Below are 13,619 nucleotides of genomic sequence, written 5' to 3'. Positions count from 1 at the left end.
GGAAGGACAGGTGGTCTGCATCTGAGAACTGTATCAAGCACGACAAATGAAAGCTTGGCAAATATACTAGCTATGGCTGAGACAGTGAGGGAAGTCATGCCACACATGCCCGATGAAATTATTTTCCAGGTAAGTTTTAACGGCATCTTGGATATTCTGTATAGCTTTGACGGGAAGTGCATATTTGGTTGAGTTGGTGGGTCATTTTAGATTGTCTTCTGCATTGAATGGAAGGAAAGATTCTCATAGAATCATACCTGAAAGGCTGAAACCGAAATTTATCACTTATCTATGTGGTCAATTTGCTTGAACCCATTGTCCGGTACTTGGTTCTCATGTTTGCACTAAACTGGTCCTTTAAGTGAATATTTCAGTACTAAGATTCATGCGACTTGATACTTGAACCTGTTGCGCTTCAATTTCTTGCAGGACCTGCAGAGAACAAACTCTGTTGCTGTTACAGTGAACAATCTTCTCCAGATGTGACAATAGTTTGTGTAAAATATACTTAAGCATTTGCAGCACTTCCATTTCAACCTTAGGTATAGATTAATGATGAGGGACAACATCCTTGTCCTTAAGTCTTAGACACCACCCAACATTCCAAGCTTCACCTGCTGTAAATACAAGGCAATGTGCATCACTCTTTTGCTATAGAGAAGAAGAAGAGGCTCTAGTCTATAGCTTATTGATCTCTTGCGAAAAATAAGTTCGGATATTTACATAAGGTGATGACGCCCTGGGGGTCTGGTGATTTCTTGTCGCAGTCTGGCCTCGGCTCCAATCTAGGGGGAGAGTAACCACTCTTTGCAGCTGCTGCTACCTCTACTGTATAAGAATGTGTAATTTACAATAAATGAAGTAAATTAAAGAATCTACTGTTATTGATCCAATAGTCTGTAATATAGTATATATCATCAAATCTTTTTCTTCTGAAAAACTTACAAGTACATCCTTTCTATACGGGCTTAGATAAGTTAAAATCTGCAGGTTTTGAGGAACAGAACAAATTAAATATAAGTTATAGTTAGCATACAAAATCTTATCGAAGAAACCAATACAGATATTTGTTTGTCATAACCACTTCGATTAGGCTGCTTTTGTATATAAGAGGCAATATAAAAGTATCATGTTGGTACTTTTAACGCAAACTTCAAGTTAAAAAAAGATTGTTTTGTTAGGAAGGAAGCAACTTTTCATATTGTCCATGATGCCGTGTGTAAATTGCAATTGGCAAAAGAGAAACCAATTCATTTTATTTTCTTCTAGACGTCTATCTACTTAGTTCGATAAAACTTTATACTACGACTACGTTGAGGTTGAGCTCCCTTCATTAAATAAGTTTATCTGTTTCTTCTCATTACTAAAATATATGAGGTAGTTGGGATAAAACAAATGTTAAAAAAAAAACAGAATGATTAATAATGTTCCCACATCCTTCTGAACATATGTTTCCAGGTCTTCTCCTCAATCTTTGTATTTTCAACGGTCTTCCTTTCAAATTGAATGCTTTCTATTGCTCATGTATTTCTCTCATATTTCTCTGTATAGTATAATAAACCCAAAAAAGTACACTGACACTAAAGGGAAAAATACAAAAATATGAAAGCTTTTTTTTTATTTTGTATGAAATGGTTATTAAAGGTAAAGCTTTTTTTTTCTGCAAAATTTTCTTTTGAAGTATGAAAAAAAGAAAGAAGAAAAAAGGTATTACTAAATTAAGGCCAAAAGAAAAACAAATAATTAAAAAAAAAAAGGTTGGAGTGTCCCCTAAATTTTTCCGGTGTCTTGTAAGAAAAATTTCAAAAACGCACACTGACACTTTATACATATTTGCTTCGTCTTCCTTCTCTCTACCGTTTCGATTTCATTCCTTTATTATGTCAATTCCTCCTTAAAAGTTTTCTGATCACGAACACGCATTAAAACCAAAAAAAAAAACCCAAACTTTATGGCGCCGACTTGTTCTGTGTTCCTCCTCTGCTTTGCTCTTCTCTCCGCCGTGTCTTTCGCGGCGGACCCTTTTGTCTCCTACGACTTCAGAGTTTCTTACATCACCGCTTCTCCCCTCGGCGTTCCTCAACAGGTTCGTTTTCTTTCTTACCCTTTTTTTTTTCCTGGAAGTCTCGGGTTCAGTGTTTTATTAGGAAAGGTTCTCGCTTTCGATCTAGAGATTCAATGGCGTCTTTGAATGCTTTTTTGGTTTCTCAGTTTTCTGAAACTCGTGTTCTTACCTCTGGATCTATGTATAAAGTGCATTTGAAGTGGTTACCGCAAGTTTTTTGTCTTTTTGGGTTTCGGCGAGTGATAGCTTTCTTCTATTTCTGTGTAAATATGCTAAAGAGGGTCACTCACTGAACTTGATTTTAAACCCATTACCATATCATCTCAAAGTTGTGATTTTTATGGGTTTAGGTGTTCAACTAATTGTTCCTGTTATATGAACATTTTGACTGGCATAAAAAGATTGAATTTTTTGAGTATGTGTTTAGCTTTCTTTGATTTAGTGTTACCTTTGTATATTCAGGTTATAGCTGTCAATGGGCAGTTTCCAGGTCCTCTGCTTAATGCTACTACCAACTACAATGTTGTTGTTAACGTCTTCAATCATTTGGATGAGCCTCTCCTCTTGACTTGGTGAGACGACCAAGAGAGCCTGTCTCTTTTTTTTTTTTACCTCCTTAACATATATAGTTTCTAAAGACTAATGTGCTTCTTTGGGTTCTTCACCATTTGATATATTGGAATAGGCCTGGCGTCCAAATGCGACGTAACTCGTGGCAAGACGGTATTCTTGGCACAAACTGCCCAATTCCTCCCAGATGGAACTTTACTTATCAGTTTCAAGTGAAGGATCAAATTGGAAGCTTTTTCTACTCCCCTTCACTCAACTTTCAGAGAGCATCTGGGGGTTTTGGTCCCATCGTGATTAATAACCGTAATGTCATTCCTATCCCTTTCCCACAGCCTGACGGCGAACTCATCTTCATTATTGGTGATTGGTACACTCAGGACCATAAAGTATGTAATTATCACTTTGGTGTATTTTCGTTTTCCGCATTTGTGTTTTATATATATATATATATATACCTGAGACACTGTTGCTTCTCAGGCATTAAGGAGAACACTTGACTCTGGGAAAGAACTTGGGATGCCAGATGGAGTCCTCATCAATGGGAAGGGTCCTTACAAGTACAACAGTAGTGTACCTGATGGAATTGATTACTTAACCTTTCATGTTGAACCAGGTATAATCTTTGGGAGTTTCTGAGATATTTTTTGCTTTCACTTTGTCTCATGCGACCTATAAACCTTCTCATGTGACTTTCCTTTGCATCCTAGTAACATTTTGTTTGAAGAGTTGCCTGTGTTGAGTCTCCAGTCTCAGTTACTTGTGTTGTTCTTAGATAATGCTCCTAGCTCATAAGTAACTGTTGCATGTAGTTGAACATCGTGTAAAGATGGTACTTCAGAAGTTCACATCTTCAGTCTTTAGTACAAGATAAAGAAGATTTGTCGAGATTCGCTGCAAATTATTAGTGTTCTGTTATGCTATAATAATGGTGTTATGTTTTGCAGGAAAAACATACAGAATCCGTGTTCACAATGTTGGGATCTCGACAAGCTTGAACTTCAGGATTCAGAACCACAATTTGCTTTTGGTGGAAACCGAGGGTCATTATACTTCTCAGGCGAACTTTACTGATTTTGATGTTCATGTAGGACAGTCTTATTCTTTCTTGGTAACCATGGACCAAAACGCCACCAGTGACTACTACATTGTTGCCAGTGCTAGATTTGTGAATGAAACAGTGTGGCAAAGAGTCACTGGTGTTGCCATTCTCCATTATTCTAATTCCCAAGGACCTGTTTCTGGTCCTCTACCAGTTCCAAAAACAGATGTTTCTAGCCCGTGGTCAGCAATGAACCAGCCAAAGGCCATCAGGTTTGTTTAAATTAGAAATACCCCTTCTTTTTACTACAACTAGATTCTTGTCCCAGTGAAGCTAACTCTTTTGATTTACAGGCAAAACACATCTGCTAGTGGAGCTCGTCCAAATCCGCAGGGATCATTTCACTATGGTCAAATAAACATCACTAATACATACATTTTGAGAAGTTTGCCTCCAACAACAATCAACGGTGCTCTTCGTGCTACACTTAATGGGATTTCATTTGTGAATCCAAGCACTCCAGTGAGGCTTGCGGATCTCAATAAAGTGAAAGGAGCTTATAAGCTGGACTTCCCTGAAAAACCTTTCAATAGACCTCCTCGTTTGGACAGATCTATGATCAACGCAACATACAAGAGCTTTATACAAGTTGTATTCCAGAACAACGACACCAAGATCCAGAGCTTTCATGTTGATGGCTATTCTTTCTTTGTTGTTGGGTAAGACATGACACCTTGTGATCTATTCTTGTTCCTCCTCTTAATATCTATCAAAACTCTGGTGTTGATGTACCATGTTATACAGGATGGACTTTGGTATATGGTCAGAAGACAAAAAGGGTTCATATAACAACTGGGATGCCATCTCAAGAAGCACAATCGAGGTTCATACATCGTAGCATCCCTCAAACTACGATGATCTGCAGGATTTTTCTTAATGGTTATCTTGTTATCTAGGTTTACCCAGGAGGATGGACGGCTGTACTTATTTCTCTTGATAATGTGGGAGTTTGGAACATTCGAGTAGAGAATCTTGACAGATGGTATCTTGGTGAAGAAACTTATATGCGGATCACAAACCCGGAAGAGGATGGAAAGACAGAGATGGATCCCCCTGAAAATGTCCTTTACTGTGGTGCCCTTAAGAACTTACAGAAGTAAGTATTCATCTGAAACTTTTCTTCTCCCCCTCTCTCTTTTGCTGTACCTTTAGAAGATGAGGAAGATCATAATACACTTTTCATTGTGATTGTTGCAGGGAACAACACCACTCAGCTGCAACATCTATGCTAAATGGACACTTGAAGCTAATGCTAATGTTGTTGCTCCCCTCGGTTTTAACATTTTGCTGAGCCTTTTTACATCTTTTTGTGTTGAAGTGATGAAGTCCCACTAGTTCGTCTGTAGACTGTAGAAGACGTTAAATGTTTAGATTTATTAATTTATCCCCATGGATCTGAACACAACACTGGTTCTTGCCTTGTTTAAGGTCAAAATGGTTTAAAATCTTCTCAATTGTAATGAAAAAGTTCGATTTTTTTCCTTTTTCTTTTGTATGTTCTTACAAACCATCCACATCCTTTATTATGTCTCTCCCATCAGCATTTTTTTTTTTAAATCTTTCATATGATTCTAGATAATACGGTGATTGTTTGAACTTTGAAATGTCAATTAGAAGTTTATGTTACATATGATTTTTAAATACGATATATCTTCGTTAGATGTTTGTGTTTACAGTTATTAACAAAAAGTACGATAGGGCTTCTAATTTCAAAATATGCGATCATATTCATATCACTTTGTTCTCAAATATGAAATTTTGTGAACAGATTTAGAAATTTTATTTTGCTGATTAATTTTTAAAAACTTAAAAATCATGTGCAATTTCCAGCCATTAAACGCCTATAACTAATAGGATCATGCATCGGAGATGATTACTTCACATATTAATTCTCTATAGTGTAGTGTACATGATACATTGATACGTCGATCTGGCTTTCTTAATAATTACAGAAGAATGATGACTAATAATAATATCTAAAACCAAAAATAAAATAAGTTGATGTTTCTCCGGAATAAGAGATCTGGTCCATGTTCATATTACATGCATTGCGCATCATATCACATCACGTGCTACCTCTACTTAAACACCGGAATGAACTTTGTAATGAACTAATGATCTTCAAAAGAAAACAAAACTTCTTAATAAGTTGAGTTTAGTTTGGTATAATTTGAGACGCCTAGGTTTTGTTAATTATTATAAACAGAGACAAGGAGACGATCGTATGATGTGAAACGGCCATGTTTAGCAAATTATATGATAGACTTCTAATGATTAATTTTTAATTTACACCTTTACTTTACAACATAATGATTAGAGGGCATTCAGACTAACATACATGCATAACTGGTTAATGATCGATGATTATAGGGGAATATAACAAACGGAATGAGATGTCACATGGTTCGAATAAGAAATTAAAATAATATAAGAATTAATTATCTCACTGTAACCAATATTTTCCTAACATTTAGAAATTTTTAAGGCTATATCTAGTACGTAGTATTAAAATTTTCAAAAATAAAATAAAATCGCATTTGCTCTGCGAAAACAAAACAAAAGTTCAATTCTACACATTAACCATTTTTTTGATGGACTAGTAACAATTTTTTTTTTCTCTATTATTGAAGCAAATATTTCATGTGGCTATCCAGGGCTACCCTGTCTACTACACCTAGACCTAGAAGATCGATCCAATAATTTGCTTAATTAATTGAAACACAAATATAAACCAATTAATGTGTCTATATATACATATGCATACTGCATTGGTTTCACAATTCTTCAAAAGTTTGCATTTCTATTCTCTCTTAAACCCGAAAGTACAAAACACCTATAAAACATGTCTCGTTTCGTGATACTCTCTGTGATTCTCATCGTTTTCATCTACTCATCATTAAGCTTTTCGAAAACAGAAGCGACTCCTCCAGCCAGATACCAAAACTACAACACGTTCGTGAAAACGGCATGCAACTCGACAACATACCCTACGAAGTGCTACAGCTCATTGTCCTCCTACTCCTCCACAATCAAGTCCGACCCTCTCAAACTATGCACAACGTCGCTCAGCCTCAACGTCAAATCCGCCAAAAATGCCACATCAGTCATCTCAAACCTTCTTCTAAAGGCCAAATCAGCCAAAAGCCATGAGGTCCCTATCCTCAAGGACTGCTTGGACGAGATGAAGGACACCGTGGACGAGCTCAAGCAAGCGTTGACCGAGATGAAGTATGTCAGAGGTGGAGGAAAAACTACGGAGGAGCACTTAAAGAACGTGAGGACGTGGGTGAGCTCGGCGTTGACCGACGAGAGTACGTGTACGGACGGATTCGAGGAAGAGGAAGTAAATGTAGAGATGAAGAAGAAGGTGAAGAAGGCTGTTTCTGAGCTTTCAAAGACTACAAGCAACACCTTAGCCCTTCTTACTCATTATTTAAGTTATTGAATATCCTATATCCAGCTCTCTTTGCATGTCCATGTGTGCGTTTTATTTTGTTATACAGTATGTCATTATAAATTTATAATTAATACTAATTAGTAATATAAATTCAAAGTTTTCACAAATATGTAATGCTTACGAATTAATTGATTCGCATACAGTACTACTACGTGGCCATGTTTAGGTTTACAGCTTAGATATATAGCATCTTTACACAATTTGTATACAAGAAAAAATGTTTTAGAAAATGCTTTCTGGTCGTTTTCGAGTGTTTCCCAAAAGCTTTTGGAATTTGCATTATTTGTTAAGGATTTTGAAATATATTGGAAGTTTGAAGTCCTTCATTCAAGTAATGAAGGACTTTTGAATTCTTTCTTTAACAAGAAAAAAAAAAGACTTTTCAATTTTTTTGGAAAACAATATAAAGTATTTATATACATGATTCAGCTGACTTACGATTAGTTTATTTATATATATATTAAGGAAAAGAATGATTATGTTTTGGTATATCAAAATATTCTATCTTCTTACTTGAATGTTGAAATGTTTGAAATTTGTTAAGAAACGTTACTTTTTGGTTTGTCATCAGAAGAAAACATTAGTTTGGAGAATCTTTCTAAGTTAATAAGAAAGCATCGATCGTTGTGAGGTTTCAATTACCAATACTCTTTAAGAAGATTAATACTACTCACTCTGACTCTAAAATATTGATGTTTAGAAGCTTTTGTACATTTAAAAAAAACAATGATTACTGAATTTAAATATATTTTTTTTTTGATTAAAGAGATATTATTTAATTTTAAACCAATAACAATTCAAAATTTTAAATATTTTCAATGATAACTTATTGAAATTTACAAAACATCAATCTTTGTGGGTCAAAAAAAATATTTATTGTTAATATGGTAGTCCCAAACCATAGCTATTGTTAATTAGAGATAATTTAGCTATGACAATCATCAAATAAAGAGGACAAGATATGGTCGATTTTTTTGAAGCAATGTCTTCTGCCTGAAAGCACATAAAAAGAGTATCTTTAAATATTGGATTATAAAACCAGTTGATATCACCAAAATATAGCTTGGTAATGTTGCCAATTCAAACTCGTACGAGTTTAAAAGTTTTTCAAATGATATTGTACGTCCCGAGGCTTGAGGATTCAGTGTATGGATCAACATGTCAGAATGATTCGTATTTCATAAGTTATGAATTCTATATGATGAATCGTTCCAGTTGGGCCATTTTCCGTTGCCTTTTGACTTAAAAAAGATAAAAACGTGGTTGACTTTTTCTTATCAACGATTCACATAAGGTATTATACAAATTACAAAGTACAAAACTAGTAAAATTATAAAAATTCCTATTTTTTTTATGATTCCTTTCTCTAACATACAAAATCTCTATAGGATTCTAATAAGGTATTTTCATGAAATACTGTGCAGACTTTTAGAAGTTTGTTTCCTTTTTGTAAACTATCTTTATAATATGACTAGTTTTTGCATGTTTTCTATGTTCACATAAAAAGGTGAGAAGTACGTACGCATGGTAGAACAATTTTGTCCAAAAACATTCGTAAAGCTACTTTATTTACATAATGGACAAGCGTTATTTAAGTTTTCTATACTCTTTTTCTCAACCAAAGCTTGCCTTATTACACGATATTTGAGATAAATATTTTTTTTTTCTATTTTAATATATTGATAAAAATCAACACCAAATGCCTTCAACTATGAGGACCGTAGATAGTAGTAATACAACGACGCGGAAAGAAAACTGAAATGACTCCGAAAAACCAAACCAAAGCACATCTCTTCAAATCCGAATAGGAACCAAATCCAAGAGAAAACTGTCCCTTTTGAAAAAATTTCAATGCTTGGAAGCAAAGTCATTGATGAGAGCCAAGGCATTGCTCGTCTCTTCCGCCACACTTACTATGTGTGTTCTGATTAAGCTTTTCAGCTCCCCATCCATGGCTTTCCCTCCAAACCCGTCAAGACATGTGGTCTCATCTGTCAGAGCCGCGCTTGTCCACGTCCGGACATTGCTCAGGCAGAACCAAAAGTCTTCTCCGCTGTCGCCTTCCTCCAGATGCTTCAGTTCCTTCAGAGACTTGCTCAACCTGTCAACAGTGTCTCCCATCTCCTCTATACAGTCCTCTACAGCCTCGTGCTGCCTCTTTGTGATTCCCTTATAATCACTCATCCCTGAGACATAGGTTTTGGCTGACTTTGCTCGGGCCATGCTAACGGCAAGCGCTGTCTCAGCAAGCTTACGTGGCTGCTGCTTGATCTCGCTTGCATATGAAGACAGAGACTGGAAGCAAAGGTCCGGGTATGACGTTGTCTTACAAGAGGCTTTAATGAATTCTATATCACCACTTGATTCCTCTCCAAGGTTTCTAGCCATGGCTACTGCTGCAGAGGACAGATACAGAACAGAGAGAATCAAAGAAAGCTCTAAACTTCTTGCCATTTTGGATTCCAAAGACAACTATGTTTTTGAATTTAACAACTAAAAGTGGGAGTAGCAGTAAAAGATTTCAGGTATTTATAGAGATAAGACTAATGAATGTGTGAATGCAGATACATTGATCCTTACAAAAAAAAAGCACTATATCGTTTTTAGAGCAAAGAATGGGAGTTAGTTGAAACATCAATAAATGTGCAGCTATGTGAATACCAATAACAGAGGATAAGAGCTGTAACTGTTTGTCTTCATATACAACATATTTGGATCCTAGCTTTCTAAATATTGCAACTGGTGGGTCCCAATACACGTGACCAATGACTAAACCCATGTGACTGAACCATATGAAGCACTGCTCACGAGAAAGAGCTTATCAATTGAATAATGCAGAGGAAAAAAGTATAATCTATCTAGTAATGACATCCCACGAGAATCTAGAAAGCCGAAATCATTTCTAACAGCTAACCAATCAGACGCGTTCACACATGTCATGTCATCTTTAACTCCATGAACAAACAAGTCTCCTATGTGTGTAACATCACTTTCTATGAACAAACAAGATCACCTATCACTCAACACACTATCATCACATTGGGGATGATTTAAGAAGATAAAGTCGTACGCACCTTTTAGTAGAACCAGTTTATGTCTCCAGTCCTCGATCCACCATCATCTGTCTTACTCTCTCAACATCCTCTGCTCTCTTCGCCTTACTATAAACTCTCATCAACAGTTCGAAATTGTGCTCGTTATCTGGTTCCAACTCAAAAAGACGTTGAGCAGCAACCTCTCCTATATCTGCATTGTCATGGAGGTAACAAGCGTATAACAAAGCTCCCCAAACAGTTGGACCAGCCTCAGAACCCATCTCTTGAACAATCATTGAGTAAGCCTCTTCCACCTTCCCTGCTCTTCCATAGAGATTCACCATACACGCATAGTGTTCCATCTTCGGGTTTATCCCATATTCCTTCGACATCAGAGAGAACAGTCTCTCTCCAACTTCGACCATTCCTGTATTAGCACAGATAGATAGAACCGAGACAAAAGTGATACCATCAGGTCTAGCATTAGCACGCTGCATTTGCTCAAAATACTTTAAACCATTAGAATCTTTAGAATGAGCAGAGATAATAGCATTCCAAGATACAGTATCTCTCTCGGGCATCTGATCGAATATGAAGCAGGCTTGACCCAGTTGTCCCCTTTTGGAGTACAGAACAATCAAAGCATTCGCAACCGATAACTCCCACTCCGTTCCTCTCCTAAGTACCCATCCATGTAACTGACGCCCATGCTTGAAAGACGAAACACGAGCAAGAACACTGGAGATAGCAACCTTATCAGGCTCAATCCCTTCTTGAACCATTAGACGAAAAATGTCCAACGCCTCGTGTAGTAAACCGTGATGAATGTAACCAGTTAACATGGAGTTCCAAGAAACATAATCTTTGTGAGGAATCATATCAAAAACATTCCTTCCTTTAACAATGTCACCACATTTTGCATACATATCAACGAGAGCATTAAGCACATAGACATCGAATCCGAAACCTGCCTTAACCAAATCACGATGAATAGCTTCTCCAATCTGAACAGACCCAATTCCTCCACAGGCTTTTAAGACGCGTGGGAAAGTGAACCGGTCTGGTTTAACGCCGTCTTCAGCCATCTGAAAGTAGAGAGCCATGGCATCTTCATACTGACCCAATTCTGCGTAGCCTGAGATAAGAGAGTTCCAAGCAAAAGGCGATGATTCTCTCTTAGACATTCGATCGAACACCTCGTGTGCAGCCTCCGCGTAGCCGCAAGACGCGTAGAGCCTAACAAGCTTGGATGAAATCCCCAGGTTATTGCGCAAGAGGTAAGGAGGTATAAGGTGATGAACTCTAACGCCATGGTCAATGGCTCTTAAGCTGTAGCAAGTCTCGAGAAGAGAAGCGAAGATCTCTGGTTCGCTGAAGGAGATACCTTTTTGAGCGGATTTTTCGAGGTCTGTAATGACGGAGTCTAAAGCTTCGAGTTGGGTCCGGTGAATTGATTGTTTTCCGATCAAGAGAGGAGTGGGAGATGGTTTGGTGAAAGAGAGGGAAGCGAATCCGTTGTTGTTGTATTGGTTTTGTTTTTGTTGCTTCAACTGTTGGTGATGTCTGGGTTTCTTTTTCATTGAAGAAGACGATACAGATGGATAAGAGAAGCTTGGTTTGTGTACAACGATACTCACCATTTTGCTTTTTTTCTTTTGTTTCCCCTCTGAGTTGAAAATTCGATAAATGGAGGGAAGCATCAAGCCATAACTTATGTAAAAAAATCTATTTATAGATAAATTAGAACTTAGAAGTAACATTTTTTTGGTTTTTTTTCTGACCTTATGATAGTAGTACAAACAAAACTATGCAATGCGAATTGCATAGTGCAACAGAATTGAAGACTAGTGAAACAATTTTTCAGGAAGAACTTTCTACCAAACTCGAACTGATAGTGGACTTTGGATTTACATGCCGACTCTCCTTGAATTGCTGCACAGAAAAAAATTGCAGATGTTTACACAAATCTTGTTCTACTCAAAACATCGATAGATCTATGCGCGAAGGACTGGTTATATTGTGTCATGACAGGAATTCTCAAGGCGTAGAAGTTTTTACCGCAAACAAGAAAGATTTATTGAATCGAAAATGCAGAGAGAGTGAGAGAAAAGGTCTATACCTCAAATGAATTGAAAATAGGTAGTACATGTTGGAATATGTCATCTACTGTTCCTACTGCATTAATCTGCATCGAAGGTGAAATATCAGATAAGGCATTTGAATCAAACATTATCAACAGCTTCCCCAAGCTTCCGCACCAAAATATATCGACTTGAAAATGAAGATGAATGAGTTTTAAATGTTTGCAAAGAACTCACAGTGTAGAGTTTTCCTTTATTTTTGTAGTAGTCGATAACAGGACGGTTTAAAGCATTAAAGATTTTCAGACGCTTTTTCATTGTAGTTATATTATCATCAATCCGGCCCTGTAACAGCAAACAATTCGGTTACATGGTACTGTTAACTGAAAAAACATTACAGGGGAAGAAGTACTGTGAAAATATGGACCTGATTACGATTCAAGACGCGCGTCACCATCTCTTCTTCAGGGCAATCGAAGAACAGTACGACATCAGGGTCTGCTCTAATCTGCAATAGTACCAAGGAACTATATTCATGTTCGTTCCAAGAGTATTCCAATGAAATAAGTGACAAACAGACTGAGACAATAATACACAACTCACAATGCGCTCAAATGCAACACGGTTCTCTTCAGTTCTTGGAAAACCATCAATAAGGAACTTGCTACTGTCACTCGATTCCAGCTCTTTCTGTATTAGTTTGACTGTAACTTCTGAAGGAACAATTTTCCCATCTTTAATCAAGTTCAGAATCGTAGCCCTGAAATTAAGAAATCATGAGATCACCACAAACTTTTGAGGCATACTTAGTGATAATACACACAATATATATATATATATCTTTATATCAGCCCTACCCATTTTTAGTGTTCATTGCGATTTCTCTTCTGAGCAAATCACCAGCACTTAGATGTTGTAATCCAAAAGTTTCAACAATCTTTTCGCACTGTGTACCTTTTCCACTTCCAGGACCTCCTGTGATCATATAAATCCATTAGATTCAAGTTCTCCAAATGTCTTATATAGTTAGTATTTACTTCACATCAATGTAATAATAGATAATGTGCCCTTTTGATTAAAGAACACATGAGAGCTTATCAACTTCAACTTGAATTTTTTTTTTTTAAACCAGATAGATCCAAGTCTTAAGTTCCAACATATAAAAAACACAAGAATCGAAATACTGACCTAGTACAAATGTTATGAATGGAGCTTTCTCTTTGGGCGGTGAAGCTCGTTCTTCCTGTGACAGTGACAGATAATAAAACACATCATTAACGGCGGAAACGAGAAAAAAAAAAAAAAAAAAAAA

General features: G+C 36.7%; 6 protein-coding genes across 7 annotated transcripts in view; 3 read left to right on the top strand and 3 right to left on the bottom strand.

The window, feature by feature from the left end:
- LOC104720125 (E3 ubiquitin protein ligase RIN2-like) overlaps positions 1-940 on the top strand; it is a 5,457-nt gene extending 4,517 nt beyond the window's left edge. Inside the window, exons 13-14 of the mRNA XM_010438087.2 lie at positions 6-129; positions 430-940. Coding sequence (XP_010436389.1) covers positions 6-129; positions 430-486 — 181 coding nt within the window. The 3' untranslated portion in view covers positions 487-940. The remainder of the gene's footprint in view (positions 1-5; positions 130-429) is intronic.
- On the top strand, positions 1,729-5,222 carry LOC104717744 (monocopper oxidase-like protein SKS1). The gene is made up of 9 exons (XM_010435367.2): positions 1,729-2,086; positions 2,528-2,637; positions 2,751-3,021; positions 3,113-3,248; positions 3,580-3,946; positions 4,028-4,393; positions 4,479-4,557; positions 4,631-4,830; positions 4,932-5,222. The coding sequence occupies exons 1-9, from the start codon at positions 1,952-1,954 to the stop codon at positions 5,023-5,025; spliced, it is 1,758 nt and encodes a 585-aa protein (XP_010433669.1). The 5' UTR covers positions 1,729-1,951; the 3' UTR covers positions 5,026-5,222.
- LOC104717743 (21 kDa protein-like) lies at positions 6,526-7,289 on the top strand. The gene has a single exon (XM_010435366.2). It carries the CDS (start codon positions 6,577-6,579, stop codon positions 7,177-7,179), a length of 603 nt encoding a protein of 200 aa, XP_010433668.1. The 5' UTR covers positions 6,526-6,576; the 3' UTR covers positions 7,180-7,289.
- Positions 8,779-9,840, bottom strand: LOC104717738 (21 kDa protein-like). The gene has a single exon (XM_010435357.2). The coding sequence runs from the start codon at positions 9,643-9,645 to the stop codon at positions 9,040-9,042; it is 606 nt and encodes a 201-aa protein (XP_010433659.1). The 5' UTR covers positions 9,646-9,840; the 3' UTR covers positions 8,779-9,039.
- LOC104717740 (pentatricopeptide repeat-containing protein At4g25270, chloroplastic-like) lies at positions 9,497-12,012 on the bottom strand. Of its 2 annotated transcripts, none has more exons than XM_010435359.2 (2): positions 10,266-12,012; positions 9,497-9,584 (listed from the first exon to the last, which is right to left on the bottom strand). In XM_010435359.2, the coding sequence occupies exon 1, from the start codon at positions 11,984-11,986 to the stop codon at positions 10,283-10,285; it is 1,704 nt and encodes a 567-aa protein (XP_010433661.2). In that variant the 5' UTR covers positions 11,987-12,012; the 3' UTR covers positions 9,497-9,584; positions 10,266-10,282. The 2 variants fall into 2 exon arrangements, with proteins under 2 accessions (XP_010433661.2, XP_010433660.2); XM_010435358.2 differs by having other exon boundaries at positions 9,501-9,587.
- The window catches only part of LOC104717741 (probable UMP-CMP kinase 2), a 2,683-nt gene continuing 1,001 nt past the window's right edge, over positions 11,938-13,619 (bottom strand). Inside the window, exons 3-9 of the mRNA XM_010435360.2 lie at positions 13,496-13,550; positions 13,165-13,282; positions 12,911-13,067; positions 12,735-12,815; positions 12,545-12,652; positions 12,346-12,411; positions 11,938-12,158 (exon numbers count right to left, since the gene is read on the bottom strand). Coding sequence (XP_010433662.1) covers positions 12,087-12,158; positions 12,346-12,411; positions 12,545-12,652; positions 12,735-12,815; positions 12,911-13,067; positions 13,165-13,282; positions 13,496-13,550 — 657 coding nt within the window. The 3' untranslated portion in view covers positions 11,938-12,086. The remainder of the gene's footprint in view (positions 12,159-12,345; positions 12,412-12,544; positions 12,653-12,734; positions 12,816-12,910; positions 13,068-13,164; positions 13,283-13,495; positions 13,551-13,619) is intronic.

This window comes from Camelina sativa, chromosome 10 (assembly GCF_000633955.1).
Source record: "Camelina sativa cultivar DH55 chromosome 10, Cs, whole genome shotgun sequence".
Classification (NCBI taxonomy): Eukaryota; Viridiplantae; Streptophyta; class Magnoliopsida; order Brassicales; family Brassicaceae; genus Camelina; species Camelina sativa.
The sequence above is the reverse complement of the archived record's forward strand: the minus strand, read 5'-3'. Positions and strand labels throughout refer to the sequence as shown.

Bases quoted from the DNA above. Each gene is read 5' to 3' on its own strand.
- LOC104717743 (XM_010435366.2), top strand. From the start codon at position 6,577: ATGTCTCGTTTCGTGATACTCTCTGTGATTCTCATCGTTTTCATCTAC.
- LOC104717740 (XM_010435359.2), bottom strand. From the start codon at position 11,986: ATGTTACTTCTAAGTTCTAATTTATCTATAAATAGATTTTTTTACATA.
- LOC104717738 (XM_010435357.2), bottom strand. From the start codon at position 9,645: ATGGCAAGAAGTTTAGAGCTTTCTTTGATTCTCTCTGTTCTGTATCTG.
- LOC104717744 (XM_010435367.2), top strand. From the start codon at position 1,952: ATGGCGCCGACTTGTTCTGTGTTCCTCCTCTGCTTTGCTCTTCTCTCC. The intron at 2,087-2,527 runs GTTCGTTTTCTT...TTGTATATTCAG, and splicing joins CCCTCGGCGTTCCTCAACAG to GTTATAGCTGTCAATGGGCA. The intron at 2,638-2,750 runs GTGAGACGACCA...ATATTGGAATAG, and splicing joins GAGCCTCTCCTCTTGACTTG to GCCTGGCGTCCAAATGCGAC.